General features: G+C 40.6%; 1 protein-coding gene across 9 annotated transcripts in view; it reads right to left on the reverse strand.

The window, feature by feature from the left end:
- Positions 1-15,928, reverse strand: part of GREB1 (growth regulating estrogen receptor binding 1) — a 150,367-nt gene that overhangs the window by 14,401 nt on the left and 120,038 nt on the right. For all 9 annotated transcript variants that reach the window (XM_075126411.1, XM_075126410.1, XM_048845527.2 and 6 more), the window contains 5 exons: positions 13,949-14,562; positions 6,247-6,349; positions 4,642-4,800; positions 2,680-2,822; positions 1,493-1,654 (listed from right to left, as the gene is read on the reverse strand). In XM_075126411.1, coding sequence (XP_074982512.1) covers positions 1,493-1,654; positions 2,680-2,822; positions 4,642-4,800; positions 6,247-6,349; positions 13,949-14,562 — 1,181 coding nt within the window. The remainder of the gene's footprint in view (positions 1-1,492; positions 1,655-2,679; positions 2,823-4,641; positions 4,801-6,246; positions 6,350-13,948; positions 14,563-15,928) is intronic.

The following is a 15,928-nucleotide window of genomic DNA, read 5'->3' on the forward strand; positions in this document are numbered from 1 at the left end:
AATCAGTGTTGTTTGTGGACAGCTTACCTTCTGCACCATAAAATCTCGGCTGCTACTACCATTCCACAAATTGCTCCAGCAGTCTAAAGACTATACCTCATTGAATCAGCAGAGATTGTTCAGGGCTTGCAGGGGTCATTGTAAATGCTCATATCAGAGACAAGACAGACTTGTCAGATTGGTAACCTCTGCAGCTGTCTTCCCTGAAGCTACCATGAGTCGCTGCACAGTCACTAGAGAGATTCTTTCAAAACTCTCCTGTATGTCATCTGGTGGAACCACTTATGCAGGACAGGACAGGCAAGCCAGTGATAAATTGCTTCCTCTTACTTAGCCATAGGCTAAACAAAAACATGTACATTTTATTCTCAAAGCTGAGACCATCCTCTCTTCAGTGTCTTTATCCAGAACCCTGAGATCTTCTGAGTCACTGCACAACAATTTCCAATTGTCATAGTCCCAGCTCACAAACAGTGTCTGCCAAGGACCAGCCTTGATTATGAGTAAGGCTATGATTATGTCATGGAGATTGCGGAAATCATGGAAACCGTGACTTCCAGCGACCTCTGTGACATTGGGGACCCCCCACAGCTGACCAGCCGCTGCCAGCAGTGAGGGACCCTGCAGCAACCCAGCCTCAATGTGGGGCGGGGGACCCTCCCACAGCTGCCCAGCAGCTGTGGGTGACAGGACCTCCTGCAACTGACTGTTCGCCGCCGGTGGCAGCAACCCCTGAGCTGCCCTCTATCGCTGGCAGGAGTCCCTCCTGTAGTGACTCAGCTGCTGTGAGCAGCTGCCCCCCCACCCCCCGCCACCGCAGCTCCCAGCCACTGGGGACGGTGGCAGAGGGACCCCAGAGCTGCTCAGTGGCCGTGAGCGGTGAGGTCCTTCCTGCAGCTCCTGGTCATGAGCAGCGGTGGCAGAGGTACCCCGGAACTGCTCAGTGGCCAGGGGCAGCCTCTGCCGCTGGAAGGGGCCCCCCACAACTCCCAGCCCTGCAGGGCAGTGGGTGGACCTGTCCAGCTCTAGCCCCACAGGGCGGCAGGGGGACCTCTTCCAGCCACTGGGCAATGGGGTCCCTGTAGCTCCCAGCCACGGCAGAGGGGACAGAGTGCTGGATCCTCCTCCCTCCCTATTTTGTCGGAGATGTTTTTAGTAAAAGTCAGGGACAGGTCATGTCTTCCATGATTTTGTTTATTGTCCGTGAGCTGTCCCTGACTTTTACTAAAAATATCCATGACAAAATCATAGTCTTAATTATGAGCAAAGCAAGTATTTGATTGGGACCTTGCATTCCAAGCCATTTCTGGAGCTTGTCTCCCTCTCCAGCAAGGGCACGCAAGGAGAAGGAAACAACTGACTGCCAAACCATTCTCACCATCTCCTGCCAGCAGGACCAGTAGTGAAGCCAAAGTATAATCTTGCCTTACAGATCTTTAGATCAGCCCCGTCTATGCCCCATATGTGAGTATAAATATAATTATCCATCTACCTTATCTGTGACAAGCGGTAACCTCATGCTTTCCAGCTGTCTTCCTGGTTGACTAAAGACAAAATGGTGCTCCTTTGACTTGGGGATGATAAAATGCAGCTGGATTTCCTCTCCAAGCATGGAATAGGAAAAGGCAAAAGCATGCAGGGTGGACTCATAAAGCTGAGGGGGACAAAAGGACAGATCTGATTATTAGATTCTAACTTGGCTTCCCAAGAGAGCACAGAACAGTTCATGGACATCACTAAGTCAGCACCAAATCAGAAGGAAACCACACAGGGCACTGGGGTACTTTTTACCTCACAACTCATATTAATACGAATCAGTGACATTTGGCTCAAGCCCAACATATTCACTAAACAAACAATTTACCCAGATTCCTGGCCTGAAGCCATCAATTTGCTCTTTGTCTCATCAAAGATGGCAAGGCTTGTGGGCCACCCTCAGTAACGCCATGTGCTATACAACAGCTGCAGCACTTGCATCGCTGATGCCTTTTTCGGCCATTCTAATGAGCAGCGAACTGGAGGGTTTGTCTGAATAATCAGAGTCCACATGATGTGTATAAAATGCTCCCTGCAGCAGTCAACTTACTACCCTCAGCAACTGCTCTGCCCCCGAGCAAGTGTTAATAAACCCTCGGGGAAGGTTTGCTGGGAAATCAATGATCATTTATAGCGGTTACTATAGAATCGTGACTATGGCCTTTCATAGGTCAGTTGGAATGATCCAAGGAACAGTTGTGCAAAGTCCACAGAGTGAAACTGTTGACCTTCACGACCTTTGCTGACCCCACCAGCTATGAATTTGGGTACTCAAAGAATACCAGAAGATATTCACAATGTGCTTTTGTCCTGCACTGCTGCCACTATCAAAAATTAATTATCACTAAGATAAAACATTTTGTCTCGACAAAGATCCCAAACCTGCAATCCAATCCCCTCACGCAGATCCCTGTGCCTGGGCAGGGCTCCACTGACTTCGCTGGTGCTCATTGCAAGTGCAAAGATCCAACTGCAGTATCAGGGCCCAGAATCGATCCATAAGTTCTCTATGGAAATGCTTATAGAGCAAATATGCAGCTTGGGTACCAGTACTGATACTAGAAAGCATTTTACAGTATTTTAAAGTAATTTACAGATCTGCTACAGATTTATTATCCTAAATACAAATTAGGCACGACTTACCTGATACCTGGGATTGAAGCCCATATATTGATGGCACTGTTCACAGTGATGGTATGTATTGTATGCTGCGTACTTAGATAATCTCATTCGAGTTGTCTGACGGCGCATATACATGTCCTCCTGTTTTCTGCCCATTGATCTGTCTATAAATTTTAAAAAATGGACTGTATTTATTTTAAGTATATTCTAGAGCCTATTATATCCCCCTGTGGTGAATAAACTGCTCATGTAATCGTCATAAGCCTGCAGGGACAGTGGTAACACCAAACAAAATAGATATTCAGCCTGAGCGTAGAAGATTTTATTAGGTGTGTATCGAAGGGGAGAGAAAATAACTAGATTTAAGTCATGGTAGTTTGTGCTCATTTATAATAACGCAGAGGTGCAGGTAAAGCAAAATTATTATTATTATTATGACTACTATTTGCTGCATGCTGACTTGTGCTGGGCACAGAAAAAACAGAGAGGAAGACACCATCTCTGCTTTCACAGAGAACAGTTTAAAATGTGCTCTGCAACTTATTTCTTTTATGTGACATTTTTAAGAACATGTTCTAGCATGTAACTGTTCAGGGACTGGATGATGGGCGGGATTAGTAATGGGATATCAAGTGGAAGGACACTCTTGTGGTTAATGCAATGGACTGGGGCTTGGGTTCTGTTTCTGGCACTGTCACACACTTATTGTGAGACTCTGGGCAAGTCACCTTCAAGTGCTCTAGTTTTTAGATACCCAAACTGTGCTGAGCACCCACAGCTCCAGCTGAAACTCAGGCCCAACGTGCCTCAAAATAGAGGCACCTAAAAATCAAAGGCCATTTTTGGAAATGTTGGTGCTAATATCTCTGGGGCAGATTTACAAAGGTGTTAAGACATGTACAGATGCATATAGATACCTTGTGAGATGTAAAAAAGTCAGTCGGAGTCCGGTGCCTAGCCCACTTAAGCACTTTTGTAAATCCCACTTGGTGCCTATCTGCATCTTTGGGCATAAAATTATCAGCTCCACATCAGCAACATGGGGACAATGAAATTACCACACAGGTGTCAGGGGGGTAAATTAATTAGCACAAGCATGTACAATCCGCAGTTGTTATGTGGGTTGGGCCGATAGAAAAGCCTGTCAATTCAAAAAAATAAGAGAGAACCTTTCACCTCTCACTCACAGCTTTCAATCCAGCTCAGGTTTGCCAGGACAGGCAGTCGCTATCATGTGATTGATGTCAGAACCAAATGAGGAGTGTGTCCAGTGACACTGTGAAGTGGACTTTCATCTATTGGGTCCTGAACTGAGACACCACCTTGTTCCACACAGCCCACTAAGCAGCAATCAAATGGATCACTACTTCACTGGACCACATTCAAACTGGTGGCCCACAGTCCAATCCTAACCTTAGCCAGGGCAGAACATGTTTTTGGGCCCACTCCCCTAGCAGTGGAACAACCAAAAAAAAAAAAAGCCGGCCAATCAGGAGTGGAGGGAAAAAACCAGCCGAGCGCCACAGCAGTTTGGCACCCCAGAAGTTGGTGCCCGGGCAACTGCCCTGCTTGCCCACTCCTAGAACCAGCCCTGCATACATGTGTAGTCTTATTGAAACATAATGGGACAACTCAAGTGAGTAAATTTACTCAGATACATACATGCTTATAAGATCAGGGCCTTACTAGTGAAAGGCTACATAACTTCCATACCACAAAACACTCACACTGCTCATCCTTATGTGTTGTTCCTTATCTGGCAAACTTTTAATCCTTTTTCAATTCAAACCTCATGTTAAAACTATAAACAATATAGCTCTGTAAATTGTAATTACATATCGACGAAATCCTGGCCCCATTGGAATCACGGGGAGTCTTGCCATTTGCTTCAATAGGGCCAGGATTCCATCCATACTGTCTATAGTGGGTGCAAATAAATAAATAAATACATGCATCTCTCTCTGTTATATTTTAAATTCTGACCGTCACTGTTCATATTCTGAAGCCTTGTACAAATCAGACTTGCATCTTCATATTTCGGATCATGAATAGTGTAGTCAAAAGGTATCTTCTTAAATGTCTCCAAATCAGGCCACATGTCTCCTGGCTGGTGATAACATTGATCTGATTCTTCTTGGAGTTCTAGAATAGTAAAAAAAACCAAACCCAAAACATGCAGTTTACAATAAATTGAATGATGTCTCCAGTTTTACAGAATGCTTTTATAAAGAGATGTGTGAAATCAACTGAAAGGTTCAGATGATTGCATAGAAAGATACCCCAACCTAGAGCAAGTTTATGCTATTCATATAGTTTAGGAGGTTATTAATTATTATTATTGTACTATTATTTCTTTTACTATTTTAAGACAACAATATCTGTGAAGCTGTTTTCCGCAGAAAAACTAGTGAACACCTGATCAATTACTCAACATTCCTCACCTCTCAATGCAATTCTGCCAAAACAGAGCAAAAGCACCTGTCAGAAGCCATCTGGAATCATATATGCAGAGATAATAAAAGCACCACAGCAAGGATTTTACTGGTAAAATGGACCAGTCAGCAGGTGTCTCTCTGCTGACTTCAATACACTTTGGAGATGGAGTTTTCAGTTAAGGGAATTTGGTTTGTACTCTCCTGCACTAGTAAGGACTCCAAGGTGTTTGGGAGCAGACCCTAAGCTGTTGCACTGTCGTAGTTCCACAGAAGTGACTGGAGCTATAATCATTTACACCAGCTGAGGATCTGCTGCTTGGACACTAGAAGGGAATAGGAAACTCAAGCAGAGCTATTCACACAGGATGAAATTCTTCCCCATGCAGGGGGCTAGCCAGCATACAATGTATGATCCTCTTCGATTCTATGTAAGCACTCAAAACAAGAATTTAAATGAGACTTACGTGAGGCAAAAGCTTTTGTACTGCTTCTCTGCACAGGGGAGAATTTTACCCCCCAGAGTAAAAAAAACATCAAATAAACCACTGTAGAAAGTGACTAATCAAAGTAAATAGCAGAGCCTCAGAGACGTCTAGAATTACATCTGGAGAAAGAGGGGAATGAGGAATATGCTGAAAAAACTGGAAATTTAGAATAGGATCAACTACTGGAAAGCAGGAATGTATGTATGTGCTTTTCTCATTCATATGATGTCTTGTTTACCTAAAATGGATAATATAGTGACAGTATTGCTGATGGTTATAAATCTGTGAACGTTTCCAACTAACCTCCTTTTTTGCATTTGACCAAAAAATAATCATTCAAGGCTTAAAGTCAGTATATTGTTTCTCAGCATGAGATGAACTATTTTTAACATACATAAATGCTGCTGCCAACTTTCTAAGAAAAACAGAGATGTGCTAAGAGAAGGAGTGAGCTCTAAATAGAGAGAAATTAGCTAATCACAGGATTCCAAATTAGAAGTTAAAATCCTTAACTACTTAATTTAAGAACTTTAAATGGATTGCAGTAATGTAAATAAACTACAACGTGAAGGTGAAAAGCACATGATAAACTCGTCAACAATTGGTCCAATTAACAATGTGATATAAAAAAATCCCCAGAAGCAAATGTCTCTTCATCAACAACTTACTAATATTGATTTCCTCCTCATCATAAACATCCACTTCCGTCAGTCTAATCAGCATTCTGGACAAGATACTGAGGAACTGAAGATAGGCTCCCGTTTTTCCTATCTGTAACAAACATAAATCAGAAACTAAACAGATGTTTATCATGAATGCCATTCTTTCATTATTTGGAAACTTGGAATTGGAATGACTACTGTAATCTAATTTAAAAGTAGGTCAAAGTCCAACTCTTAAGTTCTCTTGCATGTACATTCCTATTCCTGTACATTCACAAGTTTATATGGGATAATTAATGACTCATCTTACACAGTAATGCAACTTTTATGCAGGAAATTAACATTCAAAATATACCTTACGTAATACCTTCGGGATACAGGCATACAAATAAAAAAAAAAAACTCACCACAAGCAACTTCTCTCCCCTGAACTATACTCCCTACAATGGGCAGGAAAACACATTTTTAATAAACCAAACAAGTACATTACATGAAAATCTGCCAGGGAAAAGCACAATAACACTAAAGCTTTACCTCATCCCTTCCAAGCCTGTGCATTCATTGATTGACATATTGAGGCAACTTTCTATACTGAAGAATGAGTTGAAACAGGTCCATAGGACAGAGTGCATCATACCCTCGTAGTTTCTCTTTTCAATTAGATATGATATGCAAAATAATGTAGTATTTCACCTCCCAGGCTAAAAAGGTTATTTTCCCTGTGCTTATGTGATCTGTTATTTAAATTATTTCAGAGATCTAACCCTTTTATTTTTTTTTAACCCAAACCAGAGAAGATATAGTTCGTCTCTCCACTATGCAGACATGCATTGCTGTGCTTTTGTACAATTTACTTTTGCACGTGATTTTACAAAGGGATGGGCCAATTACTCTCAGGCAGCAGATAGTTTAAACAATGAATTGTCCGATCATCTTGCATGTGAACTTTACTGGACACAATGTTACTTAAATAAATAAATAAATAGATAGATAAGCAAGCAAGCACCTAAACACGGTGATTGACAAACACTGGGCCCTTGACATTAATTCAGGAAGAAATGTCCATCTTGCAGGGATAGAGCAGCTTTCACAAATTCTATTTGCACTTTGCCTTCTTTCTTTGTAATTCAACATTAAAAATTACACTGAAGACAACTTGATAATCATAAAGAGTTGCCTCTTCAGTGCTCAGGCTAAGAAATTAATTATAATCCTGATCCTGCTTCTATTGAAACTGTACAGTTTATTTCATGAGGCCTGACAATAAACTGACAGAAGTGCGGATCCTGCTTTCCTGATGTACCCAAGAATCCAGTTGCCGTGAAACAACTATACTGGAGATTTGAGGAATGTCAGAAATGTAGGATTGAGTCTAATGAGAGTTGTATTATTTTAAACAGTTTATGGAATAAACGTTCATTTCACTTTACATTTGAAAGAAGGAGGCTTTGAAGCTGAAACAAGACAAAAGTAACATTTGTTCTCTTTAAAGATGACAAACAGCAAACTGGTACCAGCACTTCCTACTAAATCAGATTTCTCTCAGAACTCTCAGTTGTTAACCTAGGAACTGATCCAAAGGCTATTGAATTCAATGGGAATTTTTTTATTGACTTCAGTGAGTTTTAGATCAGGACCCTACAGCTGAAAGTAATAGTTATATTATAGTGACTACCTGGGTCCAATTATTTGTGAATCAACTAAACAAAAATTTCATATCTTGGAAATGATCCCTCATCTAATATTTCATGCAAATGTATAATTGATTGTGCTTAGTTCCAGAAGAGTATAGTACCTACATCGTCTCCCATGTTTGGGATTACTTCTGCGTGTCTTTATCAGAGCTTTCATTTCATCTGAAGTGACACTTGGATTTCCATTAAGATCATCAGTAATATGTCAAAATTGGGTGAATTTGACAGAGTCTCAGTTTGAGAATAATTTTATAGACCATTTGACTGTAATAAGGTGACTCTGTAGCTCAGATGTATGCCCCTCATAGCTGAAATAGGCAGGATCTCGTTACCAAGTTCCTTTTGATAGAACACAAACTTCCTTAACAGGAAAACAGCTTTCCATTCATTAAGGCAACTGTCAGCTCCAGAAAGCAAAATTTTAGAGCGAATGGATTTGCAACATGACCTTCTCAGTAAATGGAGCTGCCCGCAACACTTGTTGCTGATACCTTTAGTTTTTACATCTAGCCTCCCTATCAATCTAAGTAAATAAAATACCAGATGGGGTAACTTTGCCGACAAGAAAGCAGAGGTATTGTATAACTGTCAATAACTGCCAAAGGTGGCAGTGCCCAGTGCCTTGTTAGATGAGATGTTTTGGGTTCCAGGCAATCTTTTATCCACCTTGATGTAGAACACTCACTCTGTTTCTTTTTCTGTCTACACAAAGTAGGAGGAGTGCAGTCTGATGCAGACAGAACAGACAAGGTCTTGGAAGAAAAAGGCTCAAGAAGGGAAGAAGCAAAAATCTCAAGCTTTTAGATCATTTATGAAAACAGAGATGTGTGGCACCAGCAATCGTTCACTAGTCTGATTTCTGCTTAACATTTGCCATGATTTGGGGCATGAAAAACTAGGGATACATTTATATTCCAACCTTTTAATCAGAATGCCATGTGACAGTATTTACTACTTATGATGACAACATTTAGGAATGAATCTGAGTTGAGGTTTTCCTTACAAGATGCTCAATGGTGGGAGGATTCAATTTCTGTGTACTAAAGAGACACATTTATAAAGTACAATACCTGCTTAAGGGGAAAGGCAGTCCTGAGATCTTAGCCAGGATATTATTCTTTCCATGGATATCTATGGTAAACTGAAAGCAGGTGGTCCTTCTGTCCAGCAATCAGAGGGTGAGATTCCAGTCAGCAAAATGGTTTAAGTGCTACCATGTTGATTTGTAGAAGAGACATTCAAAGTGCTGTTATAACATGTACCATAAAGGGCTCCCCTTTTTCCACTGGTTTCAGACACTGCACAGCAGGATGATTGACAGGAATGGCTCTCAGATACCAACTCCTGTGGTACAAGCCATCTGATTGACCACTTTCTTATCATCTCTACTACTAAAAATGTGCTTCCAAATCTTCACATTTGAAAAAATATGGCAAATGGAAAAAACACTTCTATAATTTTTTCTAATCCAGTTTCCAGGTGAGAGAGTTCTGAACAGACCACAGGAGTGGTTCTCAAATTGTGGTCTGTGAAACACTTGTGGTTCACAGAAAACACGCTGATGGTCCACAGATGGTGCTGGCTCTTCTTGTTTCCACCTGTTACGTTGCACTAAAAGACATCTAACAATAGATACATTAAATACTTTCCTAATATTATTTTTGCATGTGAGCAACAAGCTCTAGAAATCTGAGATGTTATCTGTGGGTGGTAGGGCAGGTGGTGTAAGATGTCATGGATGGGAGGTTGCCCTGAAGACAATCTTTCCTTTAGGCTAACAAATTTATTTGAGCATAAGCTTTCGTGAGCTACAGCTCACTTCATCGGATGCATTCCGAAAGCTTATGCTCAAATAAATTTGTTAGTCTCTAAGGTGCCACAAGTACTCTTCTTTTTGCGAATACAGACTAACATGGCTGCTACTCTGAAACCTTTCTTTTAGGCTGTGGTTCACACAACAAAAGCATCTGAGAACCCTGTATCTCAGAGAGTCATTCACAGGACTTAGACTGCTTCCACACTTATAGAAAGTGCTGTTTTCAGGGTACAAAAACACAACAAAGAAACCCAGCAATAGCACCAAACCTCTTGCATGTAATTTGGGAACATAAAAGAAACTTATCTCTTCAAAAAAAACAACACCCCAAATTTCAGTGAATTTGGTGGTCATGGATGGTATTAAATTTGAGCACCCTGGATGATGAATTTATATCCACAGAACTGGTAAACTTTTTCACAGCCGTGCATATATATCCATACTGCCCAACCAGTGTCTTAATATTGTTCTAGAGAGCTCACCTCAGGGATGAAGCAGCAATACTATCTCCATGCTTTATCACTCTTTGCCCTCTGCTAAGACTTCTAACAAGAAAGATAATTGTTTCAGTGGGTTTCTTAATGTGGACACTTGTCTACTGAAAAATGGTATGAGTCTACCAACTCCTTTCACGTGAAAGGAACTCTTGACAATGGACATGAAGATAAACAAAATTTCTAGGGCAAGTTGACTTCTTTCCCTCATTAATTTCCAAAACCATTCCCAGGGGATCTGAAAGGCAGTCTGCGTAGATAATTTCCAATTTACACAAGACTTTATGCTATTAACTTACAAATAAATCTTGAGACCGTCCAACCCAGAATGCTATCCAAGAATGCATTCAAGTGGAATCAAAAGACTATAAATAGCTTGTTGAAAACCCTTTGGGACAAAGATAAAATTGAATAAGGACAATCTAGAGGTGCAGGTCACCAACCACAGACCTTGGGAAGAATCCATACTAAGGTCTGACTGTGGCATGTCATAGAAGCATGCAGCCTTCAGGACCACATGCTAGAGGGTCTTCTTACCTCAGAGCTAAAAAAATGGTGCAAAAGGATGTATTAATGAAACAAAACTTCAGTGAGTTTTTTGAGTGCCAAAGGCTGAGAATCTAAGGTGGGTGATGGGTGGGAAACAAGACTTCTTAGAAACCAGTAGGAAGTATCAGGAATAGTACTCTGGAGACCTTTTAAAGTAATGGTCCAGTGGTTCCATAGAATGGGGTGAGTGTTTCAGATTTAGTAGGTTTGGAACTTGAAGCACCTTCTCTCCTTCCTTTTATGCTTAGATTTGTCTTTCTGGATATAAGGCAGTAACGCTAAGAAATGCAGAGGCATCCTGCATTCACTAACGATTTGGGTTCGCCAGATAGGGTGAGAGAATTTCTCCCCATATTTCATTCAAAAGAAGCAAAATAAAAGGCTGCTGAGAAAAATAAGTATTGGAGTTAGCTAATGGCAAGTCTGTTTTGCCCCTTTTATTCCTGTGTATGTATTCAGACCACTGGTTGATGTCCTTACATGCAGTTTTTATCATTTGTTTATTACTGGTATTGTGGTATCACCCAAAGGCCGCAGTGGAGATCGGAGCTTCATACATAGTGCTAGGGGTGTACATACCTTGACTGGAAAGTAACCATATAGAAGACATTTTAGTCAACCTTGGACGTGTTATGTATATGAGGGGAAGGAGGAGAATTCCTGAATGCTAAACATTTCAGCAGTGATACTTATAGTTTTGGTTCACTAGAGTGCTTAATTTTTCTTAAATTGACTTTTTATGTTGTATGATAAGATAACAACTTTCTAGTGTCTGAAAGGATACGCTTAGAATGGCATGTCTAATAGCTGATCTCTATCGGCTAGTATGAACTCCGGCTTTCTGTGGTTTTAGTCAGTGGGTTAATGTTACAAAAACTGGAAATCTAAGTCTTTGACTTAGTTTGGATTTGTCTCTGAAGAGCTCAGACAAGACATTATGGTGCCAAAATCTTCTACTGATTCCTCTTAATGCAGTAGGTAGCATAACTCCACATATAGTGCAATGGTTATGAAACAAGCCCATGAGCGGAACACACTTCTGGAAAGAAAACTCTTTATTTCTAAAGTGAGACAGGAGCTCACATTTGCTATATGTTTTCTTTCACCTTTCCATTAGAATAGACAACATACTACCGTACATTAAGCCCAAAACAACCAACATACTTTAACTGTTTGGGGGTTTTTTAGAATATATTCCCTTTAATATGTTTGGGGTTTAGACATTAAATGGAGCTAAGCAGCCCAGCCATGTTCCCCAACATACTAAAATGAGAATATACCCCTAAAAATGAAACATTTAATAAAATGAAACATTTAATTCCTGATTTCCTCCATAAAACATTCAGTATGAAACAGGTGTGTAATCAGGAAGAACTGGTGAGTATGCAATAAATACATGCATTGAGAATATTTTTAGGACCTGATCCAACTCTCATTAAATTCAATTGGAAATTGTAGGTCAGAACCTTTGTTCTGGAGACAGTCAGAGAAGAGATGGAGTTGTAGAACAGACAGTGTTCTTCTGAGGTGAAATTCACCTCTGTGCAGAGGGTCAACCTGAGTCCTATGTACCACTTAATCCCTCAAAATCAGGCTTGCACTCCTGCCCCAAGAAGCAGACAAATGAATAAATAAGCAGACTATATTTTCTACATATACTTGGCCAATGACACATAGCATATGTGTGTTAAGGGCCAAGTTCTGTCCTCAGATGAATACAGGACTCCCATTGACTTTGTTGAGAACCACAAGCATACGTCTGTGGGCAGAAATCAGTTATCGTACGGCCAAATTAATGCCATAGTAATATGAACTACTACATATGGGTTATTTTGTACCCTTATTGTAGCTTTGGGAACCATAACTTTGCACTTCTTGATTTTTAGGCATGCAAAATTCCAACCAAAATTACATCAATGTATGTTTTTCTTGGATGTGGAAACATACTAGCTATCTGTTGCACAATATATCAGTTTTTACCTTGTCTGTGTTTACCACACATTCGTCTCTTTTGAACACTTATATCTTAATCCACAGCAAACACTGAGAGTTTTGATCATGGAGATGGAGAGCAGTGAAGAGATGTTCTTCAGTGATCTATCTGATACCCTCTATACATTTATAGCAGCACTTGCAAGTGCCTACATACGCAAATAGATAGAGTCAATTTGTACTCTTACTTACCCCAGTGTGACACCATCTATTTCAATGCATTGCACTTATTAAACTGGGAGCAGAATGTGGTCTTTTCTGTACTGAGACCTCTGCAATACACACGTACAGAAGAGTGAGTGGAAGATTGAACTCTGGCTTTCTCCGGTTTTAGTCAGTGGGTGAATGTTACAAAAACTGGAAATCTAAGTCTTTGCCTTAGTTTGGATTTATTTCTAATTTCTGAGGGCTGTATGCAATATTCTCTCTGCGGCTGTGGTGTTTTCCCCATGCCTGGCATGTTGCATAAAACTTCAGTGGAACATCAGAACATTTAGTATCTAGTATGTGCATTGAATTGAAGAGACACCATGCTCATAGCCGCATGCTAAATATTCTTCAGGCACTTAAGAGGAAAAAGGCTCCCTGAGGTCTTTACCTACTTCCAAGTGTCCTTACAAAGTCATTTGAAAACTTGGGCCAGAAGTTCAGCTGTCTCTGTTGAAGTGGATCAGTCCCTCTTGTATTTGCAACAACTTCTATTTCTCTGCAAACCATGATGGAAGTGGCTGAATCTGCCAACTTCACACCCTAATCAGCTTGACCATAAGAAATAGACCCTGTGTGGCTATTCAAACTTTATTTAAAATGTAACTCCTATTAGTCTGTAACAAGCTGCAAGGGACAGCGCGGTGTGTAAAATGTATTTTCAAAGAAAAAAAGACCATCATTTCCTTAAAACACAACACTAATTGTATAAAGATTGACAACAAAAAAAGATATCACTACAACTTAATTGTCCTTGCCTCAAGTTAACAGTGAGGAGAGGAAGATTATTTAACTAAGGTGGATACAGTAATAAAAACATAGAAGAGAGGTTATTTTTCACCAGTGAAAAAAATCAATTAGGTATGAATAATAATCTCATTAACCTAGCGCTTAATGAGATGAAGACAAAATTAATCAAAATAAAACAATAATAATACCCTATTCTTATTACACACCTGAGGTGGCCCACTCAGCAGCAGCCTCCTTGGGTGAAAGGTGTCCATTCTGCCCTCATTTCTATTATTGTAGTCCATATGGATTGGCTTGGGAACTGTCCACTGGCGATAGTATAGAGACTGTTCCGTGCAGGTCATCATTTTACTCATGACAGGGCGGAAAGAACTCGCCCACATCACAGAATGATAAGGCAAGAGGGAAGAGGACTTGGGAAGTCCGCTGCTGTCAGTAGAAGTAATAATGTCATACACCAGCTTAGGCAGGAAAACAATGGGGGGCTGTTTTGATGCTTTAGTCATGGAGCACTGAGATGTCTGCATGATGAAGGAGTTGTGAGTAGGTGCAGAGGAAGAGGAAGAAGAGGAGAAAGGTGATGATGATGAGTTGATGGAAATTTGGGCACTTTTTATGTTCTGTTTTGAATCCAGCTGTTCAGCTGCAACTGGCAAGTGCTTGCTGATCACTGTTTGCGCCCCCTTTTCTACCTTCTGCCTTTGCCTTTCACAGTTCTGTGTGTTCTCTTCAGTACTGCTGCTTAGGACTAGGTGGGGTGACTTTGCTATGTCTCCTGGTGTTGCTAAAGGAGGAGATGATTCCATGCAGAATGCTGCACCTAAAAACAAAATCTGTATTTCAACATGGGGTAATGTGATTCTTCAGCAACTACCTTGAACCACAACATTTCTATTACACTTTTCATTGTCAAACCACAGTAAACAAGATATAATGCAGACATCAAAAGCTGTGAGTCCAGGCCTGCTCCTGTTGGGCCAAATTGTGTTCACCTAACTCACACAGGTAGCCTTATTGAAACTAATGGGAGTATTTGTGTGAATAAGCCCATGCGAATTTGGAATACTAAAATCCATGGCAAAGTTCCCACTAATTTCAGCACTGAGCCTTATGGTTGTTAAATTTTCCATTTCTTCGAGAAATGTTTAAAAAAAATTTTTTTTAAATTTATTTGTCACAGGTTATTTCCCCCACCATACATACAACTATAACAGTTTTAATGTAGGCATGATTTTGATCCTAAATGTTCTACCGGAATCCCATTAACATTACACTTATCAGCATCCTGGAAGGTGAGGCCCTGATTCTAAGAGTTGCTGAGCACCTGCAACTCTCAAAGATTTCAAAAGGGAGATGCAAATGATCAGCAGTTCTCAGATCAGCTTTCAAAATAGCCAGTTTGCTGAGGCACTGATCTCCATAGCACTTATTGGACTCTCCCCGCAAGCAACAAAAAAAAAAGAAAAGAAAAAAATGATTGTCAGCACTGATATAAACAAACAATCTCATAAAGTCAAGTAGACTTCAACCATCTAATTCAGGGCATGCACCAATTTCCAAGAAAGCTGTTATACAATTCACACTCCAAAACCAGAGTTCCCATAAACCCACTGCCTAGATGCCTATGACATCATGCAGGAACTCCACAGATTATGCCTATCAAAGATAGATGCAATCTCCATGAGACATGGATCAACAAAGTTGGGGAGTGTTCACAATAAAATTCACAGATCATGCTCCCTTACACCAGACCCTACTCCACAACACCCTCTGTCATGACTAGCTATGGGGGACCTGCTAAGTGTGAACTCCATAGTTTCTGGGAGATCCAAAAGTGATGCACAATAGTTACATACTGTGGTTCCTTTCTTGACTTTCTATTTTTCCACAAACACATATGAGGGATGCTCACCTGCTTTGTCACCATGAAACAGGAAGAGACAGCCCAACTGCATACTCCAAAGCAACCAATATCAGAATAACAACGATAAAAATGTCACCAACAATGTGAATACATTTTGGACTTAGTACTACTGTGACAACATGCCAAAGACCCATATCCACGTGCAAGAACTGGCCAAAGAGATTTTCTTTAGCAAACAGATTCAGGCCAACAAAGCCACAAGTGTCATCCTAGGGCAGCGCAGAAGAGATCAGCAGCCTGACTTTGAAGAACAGTATACATG

This window comes from Caretta caretta, chromosome 3 (genome assembly GCF_965140235.1).
Source record: "Caretta caretta isolate rCarCar2 chromosome 3, rCarCar1.hap1, whole genome shotgun sequence".
Lineage (NCBI taxonomy): Eukaryota > Metazoa > Chordata > Testudines > Cheloniidae > Caretta > Caretta caretta.